Source organism: Pipistrellus kuhlii, unplaced genomic scaffold, assembly GCF_014108245.1.
Source record: "Pipistrellus kuhlii isolate mPipKuh1 unplaced genomic scaffold, mPipKuh1.p scaffold_m20_p_22, whole genome shotgun sequence".
Taxonomy (NCBI): domain Eukaryota; kingdom Metazoa; phylum Chordata; class Mammalia; order Chiroptera; family Vespertilionidae; genus Pipistrellus; species Pipistrellus kuhlii.
The window spans coordinates 9,534,334-9,548,158 of NW_023425521.1; the positions used below are offsets into that span (position 1 = coordinate 9,534,334).

At 36.4% G+C, this 13,825-nt stretch overlaps 1 protein-coding gene across 19 annotated transcripts in view; it reads left to right on the forward strand.

The window, feature by feature from the left end:
- CDC27 (cell division cycle 27) overlaps nt 1-6,293 on the forward strand; it is a 51,184-nt gene extending 44,891 nt beyond the window's left edge. For 12 of the 19 annotated variants that reach the window (XM_045586351.1, XM_045586348.1, XM_036451026.2 and 9 more), the window contains 4 exons: nt 507-635; nt 727-801; nt 2,065-2,221; nt 3,284-6,293. In XM_045586351.1, the coding sequence (XP_045442307.1) occupies nt 507-635; nt 727-801; nt 2,065-2,221; nt 3,284-3,366 (444 nt within the window). In that variant the 3' untranslated portion in view covers nt 3,367-6,293. Of the gene's footprint in view, nt 1-506; nt 636-726; nt 802-2,045; nt 2,222-3,283 lie in introns of all 19 variants that reach the window. The other 7 variants (XM_045586352.1, XM_036451028.2, XM_036451029.2 and 4 more) reach the window with 4 other exon arrangements.
- Nucleotides 6,294-13,825: the final 7,532 nt, after the last annotated feature.

Consider the following 13,825-nt stretch of genomic DNA (forward strand, 5'->3'; position numbering starts at 1 on the left):
ACCTTATCTCTAATAGTTTTATTATCTTTCTGTGGTTTTGAGTCACATTTTTTGAGTCTCACTTTTCTTTAAAAAATATTAGAAGAAGCCATACCAGCATGGCTTAGTGGTTTGGCATCAATCTATGAACCAGGAGGCCATAGTCTGATTCCCAGTCAGGGCACATGCTCAGGTTGTGAGCTTGATTCCCAGTTGGAGGTTTGCAGGAGGCAGCCAATCAATAATTCTCTCATCATTGATGTTTCTATCTCTCTCTTCCTTTCCCTTCCTCTCTGAAATTAATTTAAAAATATATGTACTAGATGCCCAGTGCACAAAATTCATACCCAGGCAAGATCCCTAGGCCTGGCCGGGGATCAGGGCCTTCCTCCTGCCAGCTGGGCTTTCCCTGTTGGTCAATGCACATCATAGTGAGCCATCAAACTCCCAAGGGGACACTTTGCATATTAGCTTTTAAAATATATATATTAGAAGGAAATATCAGTTAGGATCTTTATTTCTTACAGGTTCAGCATGCACTGAAAAAATCTGAGAAGGCTTTGGATACCCTAAACAAAGCCATTGTTATTGATCCTAAGAACCCTCTATGCAAATTTCACAGAGCCTCAGTTTTATTTGCAAATGAAAAATATAAGGTAAGAGATATATGTCTTAATAGTCTTTGGGTTTATATTGCTTAAGTTAAGCTTTAGTTAAGATGATGTTGTTTTCCTTTGCTTTTTTCAGTCTGCTTTACAAGAACTTGAAGAATTGAAACAAATTGTTCCCAAAGAATCCCTTGTGTACTTCTTAATAGGAAAGGTAAAGATTGGGGCCATGGTCCTATGTGGCTTTGTTAACAAGTATTAACTTTGGGAAAATAAATATAATGCTTATTGTGCAACATCTATGAAGCAAATTCAACTAGAGTTCTGAACTAAATGCTCTGGGAATAAAGAATGGATTTAGTTTTAACATTTAAAAAGATAATATATCCTAATGAAAGGGGAAGTACACACATCCATAATTGCTTTGGAAGTTTATTAGCACTTGTAGCCAATGACCAGTAATGAATTCATAACTTGAGACTACCTTATAGAAAGCTCTGAGCTTCCAATTATCAATAAAACTTACCAAAAGAAGAAAATTCATTACAGTACAGACTGGGCTTCCAGGTGCCAGTTAGTTAAGGTATTTGGTAACAATGGGCTGATGTTCAGAGTTGAAATAACTTCTTTTAAAAACCAGTGAAATTGCCTTAGCCAGTTTGGCTCAGTGGATAGAGCGTTGGCCTGCTGACTGAAGGGTCCCGGGTTCAATTCTGGTCAAGGACATGTACCTTGATTGGGGCACATCCCTAGTAGGTGGTATGCAGAAGGCAGCTGATTGATGTTTTTCTCTCATCAATGTTTCTAGCTCTCTCTCCCTTTCCCTTCTTCTCTGTAAAAAGTCAATAAAATATATTAAAAAACAACAACAGTGAATGAATGCTAATCAAGCCTTTTATAGTCCATTTTTTTCCATTGTCATTATTTCATTTAGAGCAAAATTTTATTGGAATCTCACTATCTGAGAGATATAGGCAAGGCAAGGAATTCTAAAAGTAATATCTGAATATATTAAAAATTGACATGAGTTTTTTCTTCTATAGGATTTAAATGTCCTAATCATCAGAATGGGTTTATAGTATATAAATTAGGAGCCTAATCCTATATAATAAAAAGGTAACATGCAAATCAACCAAACGGCAGAACATCCAGTCACTATGATGTCACTGACCACCAAAGGGTAGACACTCAATGCACAAGCTGCCTCCTGGTGGTCAGTGCGCTCCCACAGGGGGAGCACCACGAAGCCAGCCTCATGGTGGTAGCAGGAGCCTCTCCCACCGCAGTCCAACATTCCCTGAGGGCTCCTGGACTGGGAGAGAGTGCAGGCTGGGCTGAGGGACCCCTTCTCCCCCTCTCCACACCCCAGTGCATGTATTTTGTGCACCGGGCCTCTAGTTTAAGTTATAAATGTTTAGAATTTTACAGTAGAAGCTCCTAACTTAATGAAAAATGTAGTGCTGTTGTTTATTTTTAGGTTTACAAGAAGTTAGGTCAGACACACCTCGCCCTGATGAATTTCTCTTGGGCTATGGATTTAGATCCTAAAGGAGCCAATAACCAGATTAAAGAGGCAATTGATAAGCGTTACCTTCCAGATGATGAGGAGCCAATAACCCAAGAAGAACAGATCAGTGAGTATTGTTTGCAGTTATTCAAACCAGAGCCAGTGAAACACCACATCAGTTAAGATGGACCAGATGTTTCTTTAATTTTATTTTTCTAACTTTGGTGTATTCTTTGTACCAAATGGAATTTTAGGGAAACTGGACAGGATGATAAAATAAGAAAGTACATATGGAGTCAGATAACTAGTCTCAGTTCTGGTTCAAGTTTGCTATGTGACTTTGACAAATTCATTGCTTATTTTTACCTGAGCCCCAGTTTATATTGTAATACGTAACTATTGCCTGCCTTATTGCTTTTTAGGAATGTATTTGGGGTGGGGAAGGAAAGATGATAGATGTGATGGTATGTTGAAAACATTGTAAGTGCTATGTGAATGAATAATAATTTATGCTCATTTTACTAGTAAGTTATTGACAGATCTTTAGTAGTGGCTATTCAAATTCTGGGTAGCTCTGGCAAATTCAAAATCCATGTCAAGACAAGTGGAGGGATCAAAAGAATTATAGTTTAAGGGAGTAAATACTTTCTCTAAATTGAATGTATATCTTAAAATAACCAGTGAAGAACCAAGACTTCATGTGTCAACATTCTTTAATAAGAAAATTGAGTGATTTCTGATGAGATGAACTACTATACCTTTGTTCCAAAAAACTCGGTGCAAGGTTTTGATTAAAATTATAATTTCTAACATCCCAATAACACTTTTTAAACTGAATGTTAAATTTCATATTTCTGTGGACTATCAGGGACTATCCCCAAAGTGAAGGAAATGTTAATCTTTTTTTAATGCTTCAGAAAACTAGTTCTAATTCCTAGGGTAAGAATGAGGAATTCCTTAGGGAGAGGCAGTTTTAGTAGTTAAAACTAAAGGTTAAATGCAATAAACTTATCTCATACCTTGCTGTAAAATAAGAAGCTTTAATTGTATTTTATTAAAGGGTATTGGGATTTTTTTTTTAAAAGATATTTAAAGTCTCATTTCTCTGAGTACAGTAGTTTTCCTTGTTTTCATGAACAAGAAATATTTGTCAGACACCTTACTGTAGACTTTGTTTTATTTTTTTAAGTGGGAACTGATGAATCCCAGGAGAGCAGCATGACAGATGCGGACGACACACAACTTCATGCAGCTGAAAGTGATGAATTTTAACTTCTGCAAATCAGACTTTTACAACTGGACGTGTGATTAGTGCTGACATGTTTCTTGTCCTTCCATATACTGAGTCTTCACTCTTGAGCCGGCAGTGTCATCATCCATTACTTACACAATGAATATGCCACTTTCATTGGACCCTGACTGTACACAGAATGAAAGGCAGTGCAATATTTAGCTGCTAACAAGACTGGCTCTTTCACCAGTATAAATGACAATTTAGGGGGTAGGGTGGGGAACTTTCTTTTTTCTTTAATCTCCTTTTGCTGGAAAACTATCATGGAAGGAAGAGTTATGTTTTATCTGAAGGAACCATTAGATATGGAAAACAGTGATGAACCAGACTTTCTTGGTCATTTTTCCAGATTTTTGTTTATTTGGTTCTGTTCCTGATAAACAGAGTGACTGACCTTCATTTCTAGGTTCTTCAAGAATGGTGTTAGAAAGTGCCAGATGGAACAATAAAAGACATTGCCTATAACAGAATAACTTGATTGCCAAGGAATGTAAATTACCTTAAACTTGCAGTGTCTCCCATAAACAAATGTAATGGACATATTGGGACTCATGTTTAGGAATCAAATATCCCTCCATACAGTGTACACTTATTCTTGGCAAGAATGCTTTAATGTCTAACCAAGAAATTTAATTTATTCATCTTGCTTCAAAGTGTTGATCATTGTTGTCGTTATCGCAAACTTTAAAGTTGGACCTTGCCGTATTGCCTCTTCTCTGAGCTCTGTGGGATCACCTTTAACATTCAGAGATGATAGAGTGATTGCCCACTGAAAAGCCAAAACAAGACCCTTGATAACCATTTAAGTTCACCATAGGAATAAAAATGAGAACACTAAAGTAGAGAGACTTTAAGAAATCATAATAGTGAAAGCCTTAATACAATCAGAATTGTACCATACCTTGGATCTATATTTGTTCAAGACAGTATCCCTTTGATTTTTCTAAGTGTTTAAGCAGGGTGCAAGAATGTATACTTAACTTGGGTTGAGGTCATTTTCATTCTTTTCGGCTCTCTCTGCTTCAAATTATTTTCAGTAATGTGAATCACCAAACATTTACTGAGAGTGCTTGGGTTTATGTTATTGGAAATTTTTAGCTGGGGAAAAAAAGTTCTTATGAAGGAGATATGTTCTCTCCTGAGTTTTTCATATATAGGTTGGTGTCTTTGGGCAATGGCCACAGTTTTAAAGATCTAATTATGTGTAATAAAATGGGAATTATTGGAATTTCACAGTAACAGATTTAAAAGTCTTAAATTGTGTATCTCCTTTATTGTAATGTATTGAAAATTTTAGAGAAACTTTAGTTGTTAACATTTTATTAAGTGCCAATGTCAGAATATAACAAATTATAGTTTCCTATGAATGACAGGCCTACAGTTATTATTTTGATTATTTGATGAAGGATAAACTTATCTACTGGTTACCTGTATTAGTCAAGCTGTGAAAATGAGGTAGATTACAGAAGATGTGAAAAAAATTTAACCTACAGACTCAATAATTTCCTATCATTTACTATTAATCTACTCATTTAAATGTGGATTAGATACTATTATAAAAGAATTCAAGACTGAGTCTCAGTTAGGTATTGGGTGCCAGAAAGGTATTTAACAAAATTTCCTAGCTAAGTCTATGTGTATGTGCTGCTTAAAAATCAATTTATAAGGAAAAGGAAAGATTGGGAGTAAATAATCATAACAAATTCCAAAGGCCAGCACTTGGATTCTAATAAATATTCCGTTTTATTATCCATTAGTTCTGTAATATTTAATTTTATATTCTTTTACCCTTTTTATTGGCAAATCAAAAGCCAACTCTATAATAGTATCAAATATCAGTTTCATAGAAAGCTTCAACCTGAGCTCCATGTTATAAAACCTAGGGGAAAGTAAACTCAGAAAATAATTTGCTGATATTTAATTAGTTATCTTTTTGAAGTAGAAATTTATGTCCTGTGCCAGAGGTGAGTGTGAGTCTTTCTGGTACTAATTTTGAGACAAGAATAAAAGGATAGTTATGGAAGGCACACCATGGCAGTCGTTGACTGAGGGACACTCAGCCCAAGCTTGGCATGATTTTATTTTTCCTCATACTTAATTTCAAAGTCATTTAGGTATTTGAATCCTTATACCCACCTAATAACTGTTTCTAGCTTCTCTCCCACTTCACCCCTGCACGAAATGGGGATAAAACAACCAGAATAAGCACACATTTTGACCAAGCAAAATGTTTGCTTCGAATTTCAGAAGTTACTTTGAAGGAAATGAAAAAATACTAAGTACTTTAACATCTTTTTTTTCTCTCTCTAAGCTTTTCACACATATGCATATATATATATATACACACACACATACTTTTGTTCAGAAGTTATGTTGTGGCATTGGATATTTTTCACCCTTAGAAATAGTTCTTAAACTCTGGGATTTTAAAAGGTGAAAATAATTTTTCATGAAAACAATGGTACTCAAAATAATGAAAGGTGGTCCCTACATTTTCTGTATTTCATTACTTTAAAATTTTTATTTTTTCCCAAGAACTGCAAGTAATATTTGAACCATGCTGCTGTTATACCTTAAACAAAAACTCAGTGATAACCAGTATTTAGTCTATTAAAAAATGCTCTTTTTGAAGAAAAAAGTTTGGAAGTCTCTGATTAGCCAGAGTATAGTATGGATCTCACTGAGAAGTATAGTGACCCATTTTCTTTGTGGAAACCTGGGAAAATGCAAGTGTGGGTGTGATGTGTGTGTTCTATTTGCATTGAAACAATGTAATTTTGTGTCTTTTTGCTTTTCCTGATTTATTTCAGAAATTGTACAGTCTTGGGGAGGGGGGGAGTCTTTTGTTAATATATTTGCAATTCATTAAAGGATATGGAAAATCCAAATAAATTACTTTTGAAAGCAATTTATAATCAAGTTGTTAAAGCTGTATCAGAGCTGTGCCATCTGTATTTTTTAGTAAAGCACAGCAAAATAGTGGAAGGTTACAGTTTTATGTTCCAAAAAAGTTTAGGTGAGTGTTTATTTTTTTACTTACACCTTCTTTTAATACATATATATACTTAAAAACACATTCTTATTTTAGTATTATTTGAAATTTCAAAATAAATATTTTGACAAAAAATGGTAACTTTTAGAATATTTTTTCAAACTGTAGAAGCCCCTTGACAGCAGCTGCTACTTTGCAAGTCAACTGCTTATTCCTTAATGATGTGATTTCTAAAATTCCTGTAAAAGGGACACAGAGCTTTTGTTCCAAATCGAATCTCTTTTCAAAATCAAGATCTGAAAGAAGTAGAATATAGAAACTAAATTTTACTGTAGTTTGATTATCTTAGAGAAAATGGAGAGATCTGAAGGGTTTTGTTCAGATTTGAGGAAAGGTTAGCAATAGAGAGAAACACATGAAATAGGCAGATCAGAAGGAACCAGAATTCAACCTTCACTCGGTCCTGCCATTTGCTGTTAAATGAATAGGGCGGACTATAGAAGTATTCGATGGTTCATTTAGCTGCTAATTAATGGTTTATGAAGGGTTGGTATAGGTTTTATTTTTTTTTTATAAATGTGAACTTCGCTAAATAGCTGTGTTTAATGAAATCATCATATGTGCTGTGTAACTTAATTTTTATAGAATATTTTCAATCCCCAACTCTATAAGGTAGGTATGTCTCTGTTTTACAAAAGAGAAAATCGAGGCTCAGCAATTAGATGATAGAGTTGAATGCTTTTGACAAAGTATGCTTAAACCCTTTTATTTAGTTTAGGGCTTACTCTGAAAGTTTCAAGTCATGTCTAATGTTATCTGTCAGGTATCCTATCATTTTGAAATTGTCTTCTATAGAGTATCATAGTTCAGGTTTTATAAAATAAATTTATGATTTCTTTAAGTTGATTTTTTTAAAAAATATATTTTATTGATTTTTTACAGAGAGGAAGAGAGAGGGATAGAAAGTTAGAAACATCAGTGAGAGAGAATCATCGATCAGCTGCCTCCTGCACACCTCCTACCGGGGATGTGCCCACAACCAAGGTGCATGTCCTTGACCAGAATGGAACCTGGGACCCTTCAGTCCGCAGGCCAACGCTCTATCCACTGAGCCAAACCGGTTTCGGCTTAAGTTGATTTTTAGAGAGAGGAAGGGAGAGAAACATTGATGTGAAAGCAAAACATCCATCAGGTGCCTCCTGCACGCCCCCTACTGGGAATCGAGCCCCCAACCTGAACATGTCACTCAACCAACTGAGCCACACTGGCCAGGTTAGGAAAGTTATTAACCATAGATTCAGATCTATCCTATGCATAGTCCTTTGATGAGGCTTTTGATCTTTATTCTGTCACTCTACTTCTCACACAGAAATTGAAAGTATGTTATTCCCTCCTTGAGTGACTAGAATTTGCTTTAAAATAGCAGATTTTAAATCCTCAATATTCTTTTTAGTTCTTAGGTATTTTATTCCCAATTTCCCCTATGACAAGCATTCTTTTTATATGGAGTGGGATGTAGGAAACAGATTTTGTTAGCAAAGACAAAGGGGAGAATGGCTGTTGTCTTGGCAGCCAGGAGCACCTGCCACACTGCTGTAGAGGAATTACTGCTTTTTTGTCAGTTGACTTTGTATTCAATTTAGTGAACTTTCTTACTCTAAGAATTTATAGGGTTTCTATTTAAGATTATATTATCTGCAAATAATACCATTAATTCTTTTTTCATCCTTGTATGAAATACCTCATTTCTTTTTTAATTGCTAGGGCTGGCATCACCAATTAAGAGCAGGAGCAGCTATAATAGCAAGCATTCATTACCTTATTTCTAATCTTAAAATGCTGCTTAATTTTCTCAAGCTTTTAACTCACTGATACAATCTAAAGCCACTAATATTCTCTTTGCTAGTCTTGTCAATCACAACACTACTTCCACTTCAACTACCATTTATAACATTGGTTCTTAGTTAAGACAATTAAGATACCTCATTTCTATTCTTTTCAATGGTTTTTATGATAACTAGGTGATGCTGAAATGTATCTGTCTATTTTATTTTTTAAATATATTTTTATTAGTTTCAGAGAGGGAGAGATAGAAACATCAATGATGGGAGAGATTCATTGACTGGCTGCCTCCTGCATGCCCCCCTCCCCCCCAATTCCCCAATGGGGATTGAGCCTGCAACCTGGACATGTGCCCTTGACCAGAATCAAACCCAGGACTCTTTAGTCTGGAGGCCAATGTGCTATCTACTGAGCCAAACTGGCTAGGGGTATGTGTCTTGTTTTAAAAAGCATATTGAGACTTCTGGAGCTGGAAAACAATGGCAGTAGTCTGATTACAAATATGCCCCTCTCCCAAAACAATCATAAAATCAAGTAGAACAAACAAAAACTACACAGGATTCATGCCTTCGTTACTGGAATGTAAATTGTAAGTACAAAACAACTTTTCTAGTAGGGACCTTGCTACCACCATAAGCTTGTGGGTGCTGAGAATGTGGAACGAGGTTAAATCACTTAGTGGGTCAGCAGAATGGAATACAATAGAAGACTTAGAGGAAGCACAGGCAGAATCTATAGGAAAGAAAAAGTGACATAAATGCGAGGTTGGGACTTAATAGATCATTCCCCTCACTTCAGGAAAAGGTTTGAAAATGTGTGGAACCAAGAACAACAGCCTCATAGAAGTGGTGTTTCTGGGGGAGAACTGGGAGAACCAGACATGAAGAAGAGATGGTGAAAGGAAAAGAATGAAATGTAAGACTGGTAGAAAAGAGTAACAAGGTATATTGATCTTCCCACCCTCACCAACAAATCCTTAAACTGCACAGAAGAGGGTGAACAGACAGATAATGAAGAATTCTTGTCCTATGAGATTAAGCCTTTCTGATGATAAATGTCTCCCCAAAAGCAGTCACAAAGTTAAAGAAAAATAACCCCTTTAAAAGGATGAGAGCCGAAACTGGTTTGGCTCAATGGATAGAGCGTCCGCCTGTGGACTGAAAGGTCCCAGGTTCGATTCCGGTCAAGGGCATGTACATTGGTTGTGGGCACGTCCCCAGTAGGGGGTGTGCAAGAGGCAGCTGATCGATGTTTCTCTCTCATGGATGTTTCTAACTCTTATCTCTCTCCCTCTCTGTAAAGAAATTAATAAAATATATTAAAAAATAAATAAAAGGATGAGAAAGTGGATCGGCTGGCATGGCTCAGTGGTTGAGTGTTTAGTGATGAGTCAGGAGGTCACGGTTCAATTCCTGGTCAGGACACATGCCTGGGTTGCGGGCTCCATTCCCTATGGGGGTTATGCAGGAGGCAGCCAATCAATGATTCTCATCATTGATGTTTCTATATCTCACCCTTCCTCTGAAGTGAATAAAAATGGATTTTACAAAAACTACACAGATATAATTCCTTACCCACAAAAAATCAAAACTTGAGTCTACACTCAGTTGACAAAAGCTGTGGGAAACAGGCACTCTCCTACATTGGTGGTGGGGATGCAAAATGGTACAACCTGTGAAGCAGAATTTGGCAGTATACACCTACTCTTCACCCAGCAAACCCACCTCTAGGAATTTACCTAGAAGATACACCTCAAAAATACATTTGCGTAAGTTTATTCATTATAGCATTATTTGTAATTGCAAAATATTAGAAACTAAATGCCCAAGCATAAAAGATTGGTTGGATAAACTGGTACACACACAACAGAGTACTCTGCAGCTGTCAAAAAAAGGATAATCTCTATGAACTGTTTAAGAAATTTTTAACCGGGACTGGTTTGGCTCAGTGGATAGAGCGTCAGCCTGCGGACTGAAGGGTCCCAGGTTCGATTCCGGTCAAGGGCATGTACCTTGGTTGTGGGCACATGCCCAGTAGGGGGTGTGCAAGAGGCAGCTGATCGATGATTCTCTCTCATCGATGTTTCCAACTCTCTATCCCTCTCTTTTCCTCTCTGTAAAAAATCAATAAAAATATTTTTTAAAAAAAATTTTAGGAGATGTTAAGTGAAAAGTAAAGTACAAAAGATCATACACATCATTTGCGTAAGAAAAAAAAAGGAAACAAAAACAAACGTTTATAATTTACTTCTCAAAAATGAAACAATGGAAGGATAAACCAGAACATAGTGAAGTTGGTTACCTTTAACAGGTGAGGAATGGAGTGGAAGGGATTTGGGAAGGAGTGGTACTTTTCTGATTATAATTTTTAAAAAATATATATTTTATTGATTTTGTACAGAGAGGAAAGGAGAGAGATAGAGCGTTAGAAACATCAATGAGAGAGTCATTGATCAGCTGCCTCTTGCACACCCCCTACTGGGGATATGCCCGCAACCAAGGTACATGCCCTTGAACGGAATCGAACCCGGGACCCTTCAGTCCCCAAGCCGATGCTCTATCCATTGAGCCAAACCGGTCTCGGCATGATTATAATTTTTAAAAAATATATTTTATTGATTTCAAAGAAGGAGAAAGAGATAGAAACATCAACAATGAGAGAGAATCATCAATCGGTTGCCTCCTGCACACCCCACACAATCACTGAGTCACCCAAGCCAGGCTGATTATATATCTTTTAAAATTTTTATTTTTGAGAGCATATTAATATGCTACATATTTTTAAAAACAAGAATTGGAAAGGGGAAAAACTAAAAATGAAATAGAAACAAATGAACCTAATTAGGTTTTCTAGTGAATACCAGAACCAGCCTGAGAAGGGGAGTGCAAGGTAGGACTAAGAAGAGCTAACTGAAATAACTTAGACATACAGTATTTCACTGTACACCCTCAGTCTTGGGAAGGATAGGGTGTATGTTGGGGCAGTGATGGGAGGTAAAAGTGAAAACAAATCCTGAACTCGTTAGTAAGTTTGCTTAGATTAGTGGTATAAATGAACCAATGGTAAGATACATCATAGGATTGAACAAATGAACAAATGTGTTGATATTGTGGATTGGAATTCTAACTGGAAGACGATAAATATGGAGATGAAAAAACAGTTATATCCTTGAACTTTGGGCCTGACTCTAACAATAGAGTCAGTTAGATACTATCATTTTCTGGAAATAATACTATCACAGTACATACTATTCCCTCTGTGCCTCCCTTTGCAATCTTACCTCATACTGCCTTCTATCTCAGCCCTTATTTCATTGTAATGGCTTACCTTTTTTTTTTTTTTTTTTTTTTTTTTTTTTTTTTTTTTTTTTTTTTCTGTTGTTCCCACCTCCATGTAAACTTTGAAGGCAGGGGCACTATCTTATCACATCTTCAGGGCCTTGGCAGTGGTTGGCATGTGGCAGAAAATACAATTTTCTTAATGACTTTTCTTAATTGCTAAAAGTAAGCAGCATTCAACTACTGGGGTTTAGGAGGGAGAACCCAGTGACCTGTGACCTGTGCTACTACATACATTAGGAAGAAATAAAGTCAGCATATACCTACTTGCATTTTACTCTGGCCCTGTTGAATATCACTGCCCAATGATCTTTTAACTAAGCTGATGACAATGGAAATAAAAGGAAATTTTAAATGTGATATTGTGAAAGAAAACTAATATAAGAGTGAATATAGGGGCAATGTGTACAACTCAGGATCTCATCTCTTCTCATTTTAATCCAGAAGGCCAGAGTCCTAAGGATTGAACAACAATAGCATCAGCCAATTTTTACTGAGCATTCACTGTGTGCAAGACTTCACCTGTGTTAATCTTTACAACAACTCTAGGAAGTAGGTATTATTATTGAGAAAACTGAAGGATAGAGTCATTTGCCTAAGATTCTTCGTGGTAAAACCACTGCTATTGCTATCTTATCCTCTTTTTAATACATATTTTAGTGAACAAGTATTTATTTAGGCTTCTGTCTGGCAGTGCCCTGTGTAAAATAAAATACAGAAGACAGTTTCTGGCCCTAGCTGATTTTGCTCAGTGGATAGAGACTCAGCCTTTGGACTGAAGGGTCCCAAGTTCAATTCCAGCCAAGAGCACATGCCTAGGTTGCAGGCTCGATCCCCAGGGTGGGGCATGCAGGAGGCAGCTGATCAATGATTCTCTCTCATCATTGATGTTTCTGTCTCTCCCTCTCCCTTCCTCTCTGAAATCAATAAAAACCAAAAACCAAAACAAAACAAAAAAACACACAAAGGAGACAGTTTCTAGCCCTGACATGTTTGGCTCAGTGGATAAAGCGTCAGCTTGTGGACTCAAGGGTCCTGGGTTCGATTCTAGTCAAGGGCATGTATGTGGTTGCAGGCACATACCCAATGGAGAGACTGCAGGAGGTAGCTGATCAATGTTTCTCTCTCATTGATGTTTCTAACACTCTATCCTTCTCCCTTCCTCTCTATAAAAAAATCAATAAAATATATTTTTAAAAAAGAAGACAGTTTCTACCCTCAGTGAGCTTATGACCCATTTAAAATGCTTAATTTAGATGATTTTTTGAATAAGTGAGACTTTGACATAATTCAAAGTTTAACAAGAGAAAAATTCTCCTGTCATTTCATCTTCCAGCTCCTGTTTCCCCTTCTTGGAAGCAACCAGTGTTATTGAATATATATTCTTCAGAAATACGTTTTAGGTGTATATAAGTACATATATGTAAAGGGTTTTTCCCCCTCTTTCTTTCCTTACCCAAATGGAAACAGGGCATAAACATTATTTGATATCTTTAAAAATAAAATAAAAACTGTATCCAGCCCTGGCTGGTTTTGCTTAGTGGATAGAGCATCAGCCTGCGGACTAAACGGTCCCAGGTACAATTTCAATCAAAGGCACATGACTGGGTTGTGGGCTCAGTCCCCAGTCAGGGGTGTGCAGGAGACAGCCAATCAATGATTCTCTCTCATCATTGATGTTTCTGTCTTTCCCTCTCCCTTCCTCTCTGAAATCAATAAAATATACTAAAAACAAAACAAAAAATGAAATAAAATAAATAAACTGGAAAAAAACCTGTATCCAGAGATCATGCTCTAGTGGTATATGTAGGTAGAACTTCTTTCTTTTTTATAGCTGACTAATATTCCATTGTACATCTGATAACAGCAATATAGCTATAATGGTAATGACATTGAATACGTATGCAGTAGCTACACAGTATTCTAAGAGTCTATGTGCTCTGATAAAATCTTAGTTTTATATTCTCTGGTTGAGATTTAAGGCTTCTTCCTCATGAACAACTGTATGATGACAATGAAATAAACAGCCCCATATTTCCCAAATTTTCAGAGAATATATCAGTAAGATAAATTCTACAGCATAAAACAGTGCCTGCCACATAGTAAGGTGCTCAATAAATATTTAGGGAATAAATGAATACATTTCTAGAGTTGGAATTACTGAATGAAAAGGTATTTGCATTTATAATTTTGGTGGTTATTGCCTAATTGCTTTCCATATAGCTCCATAGATATTGGAAGAACTTATACTTTCATCAGTGATGTAAA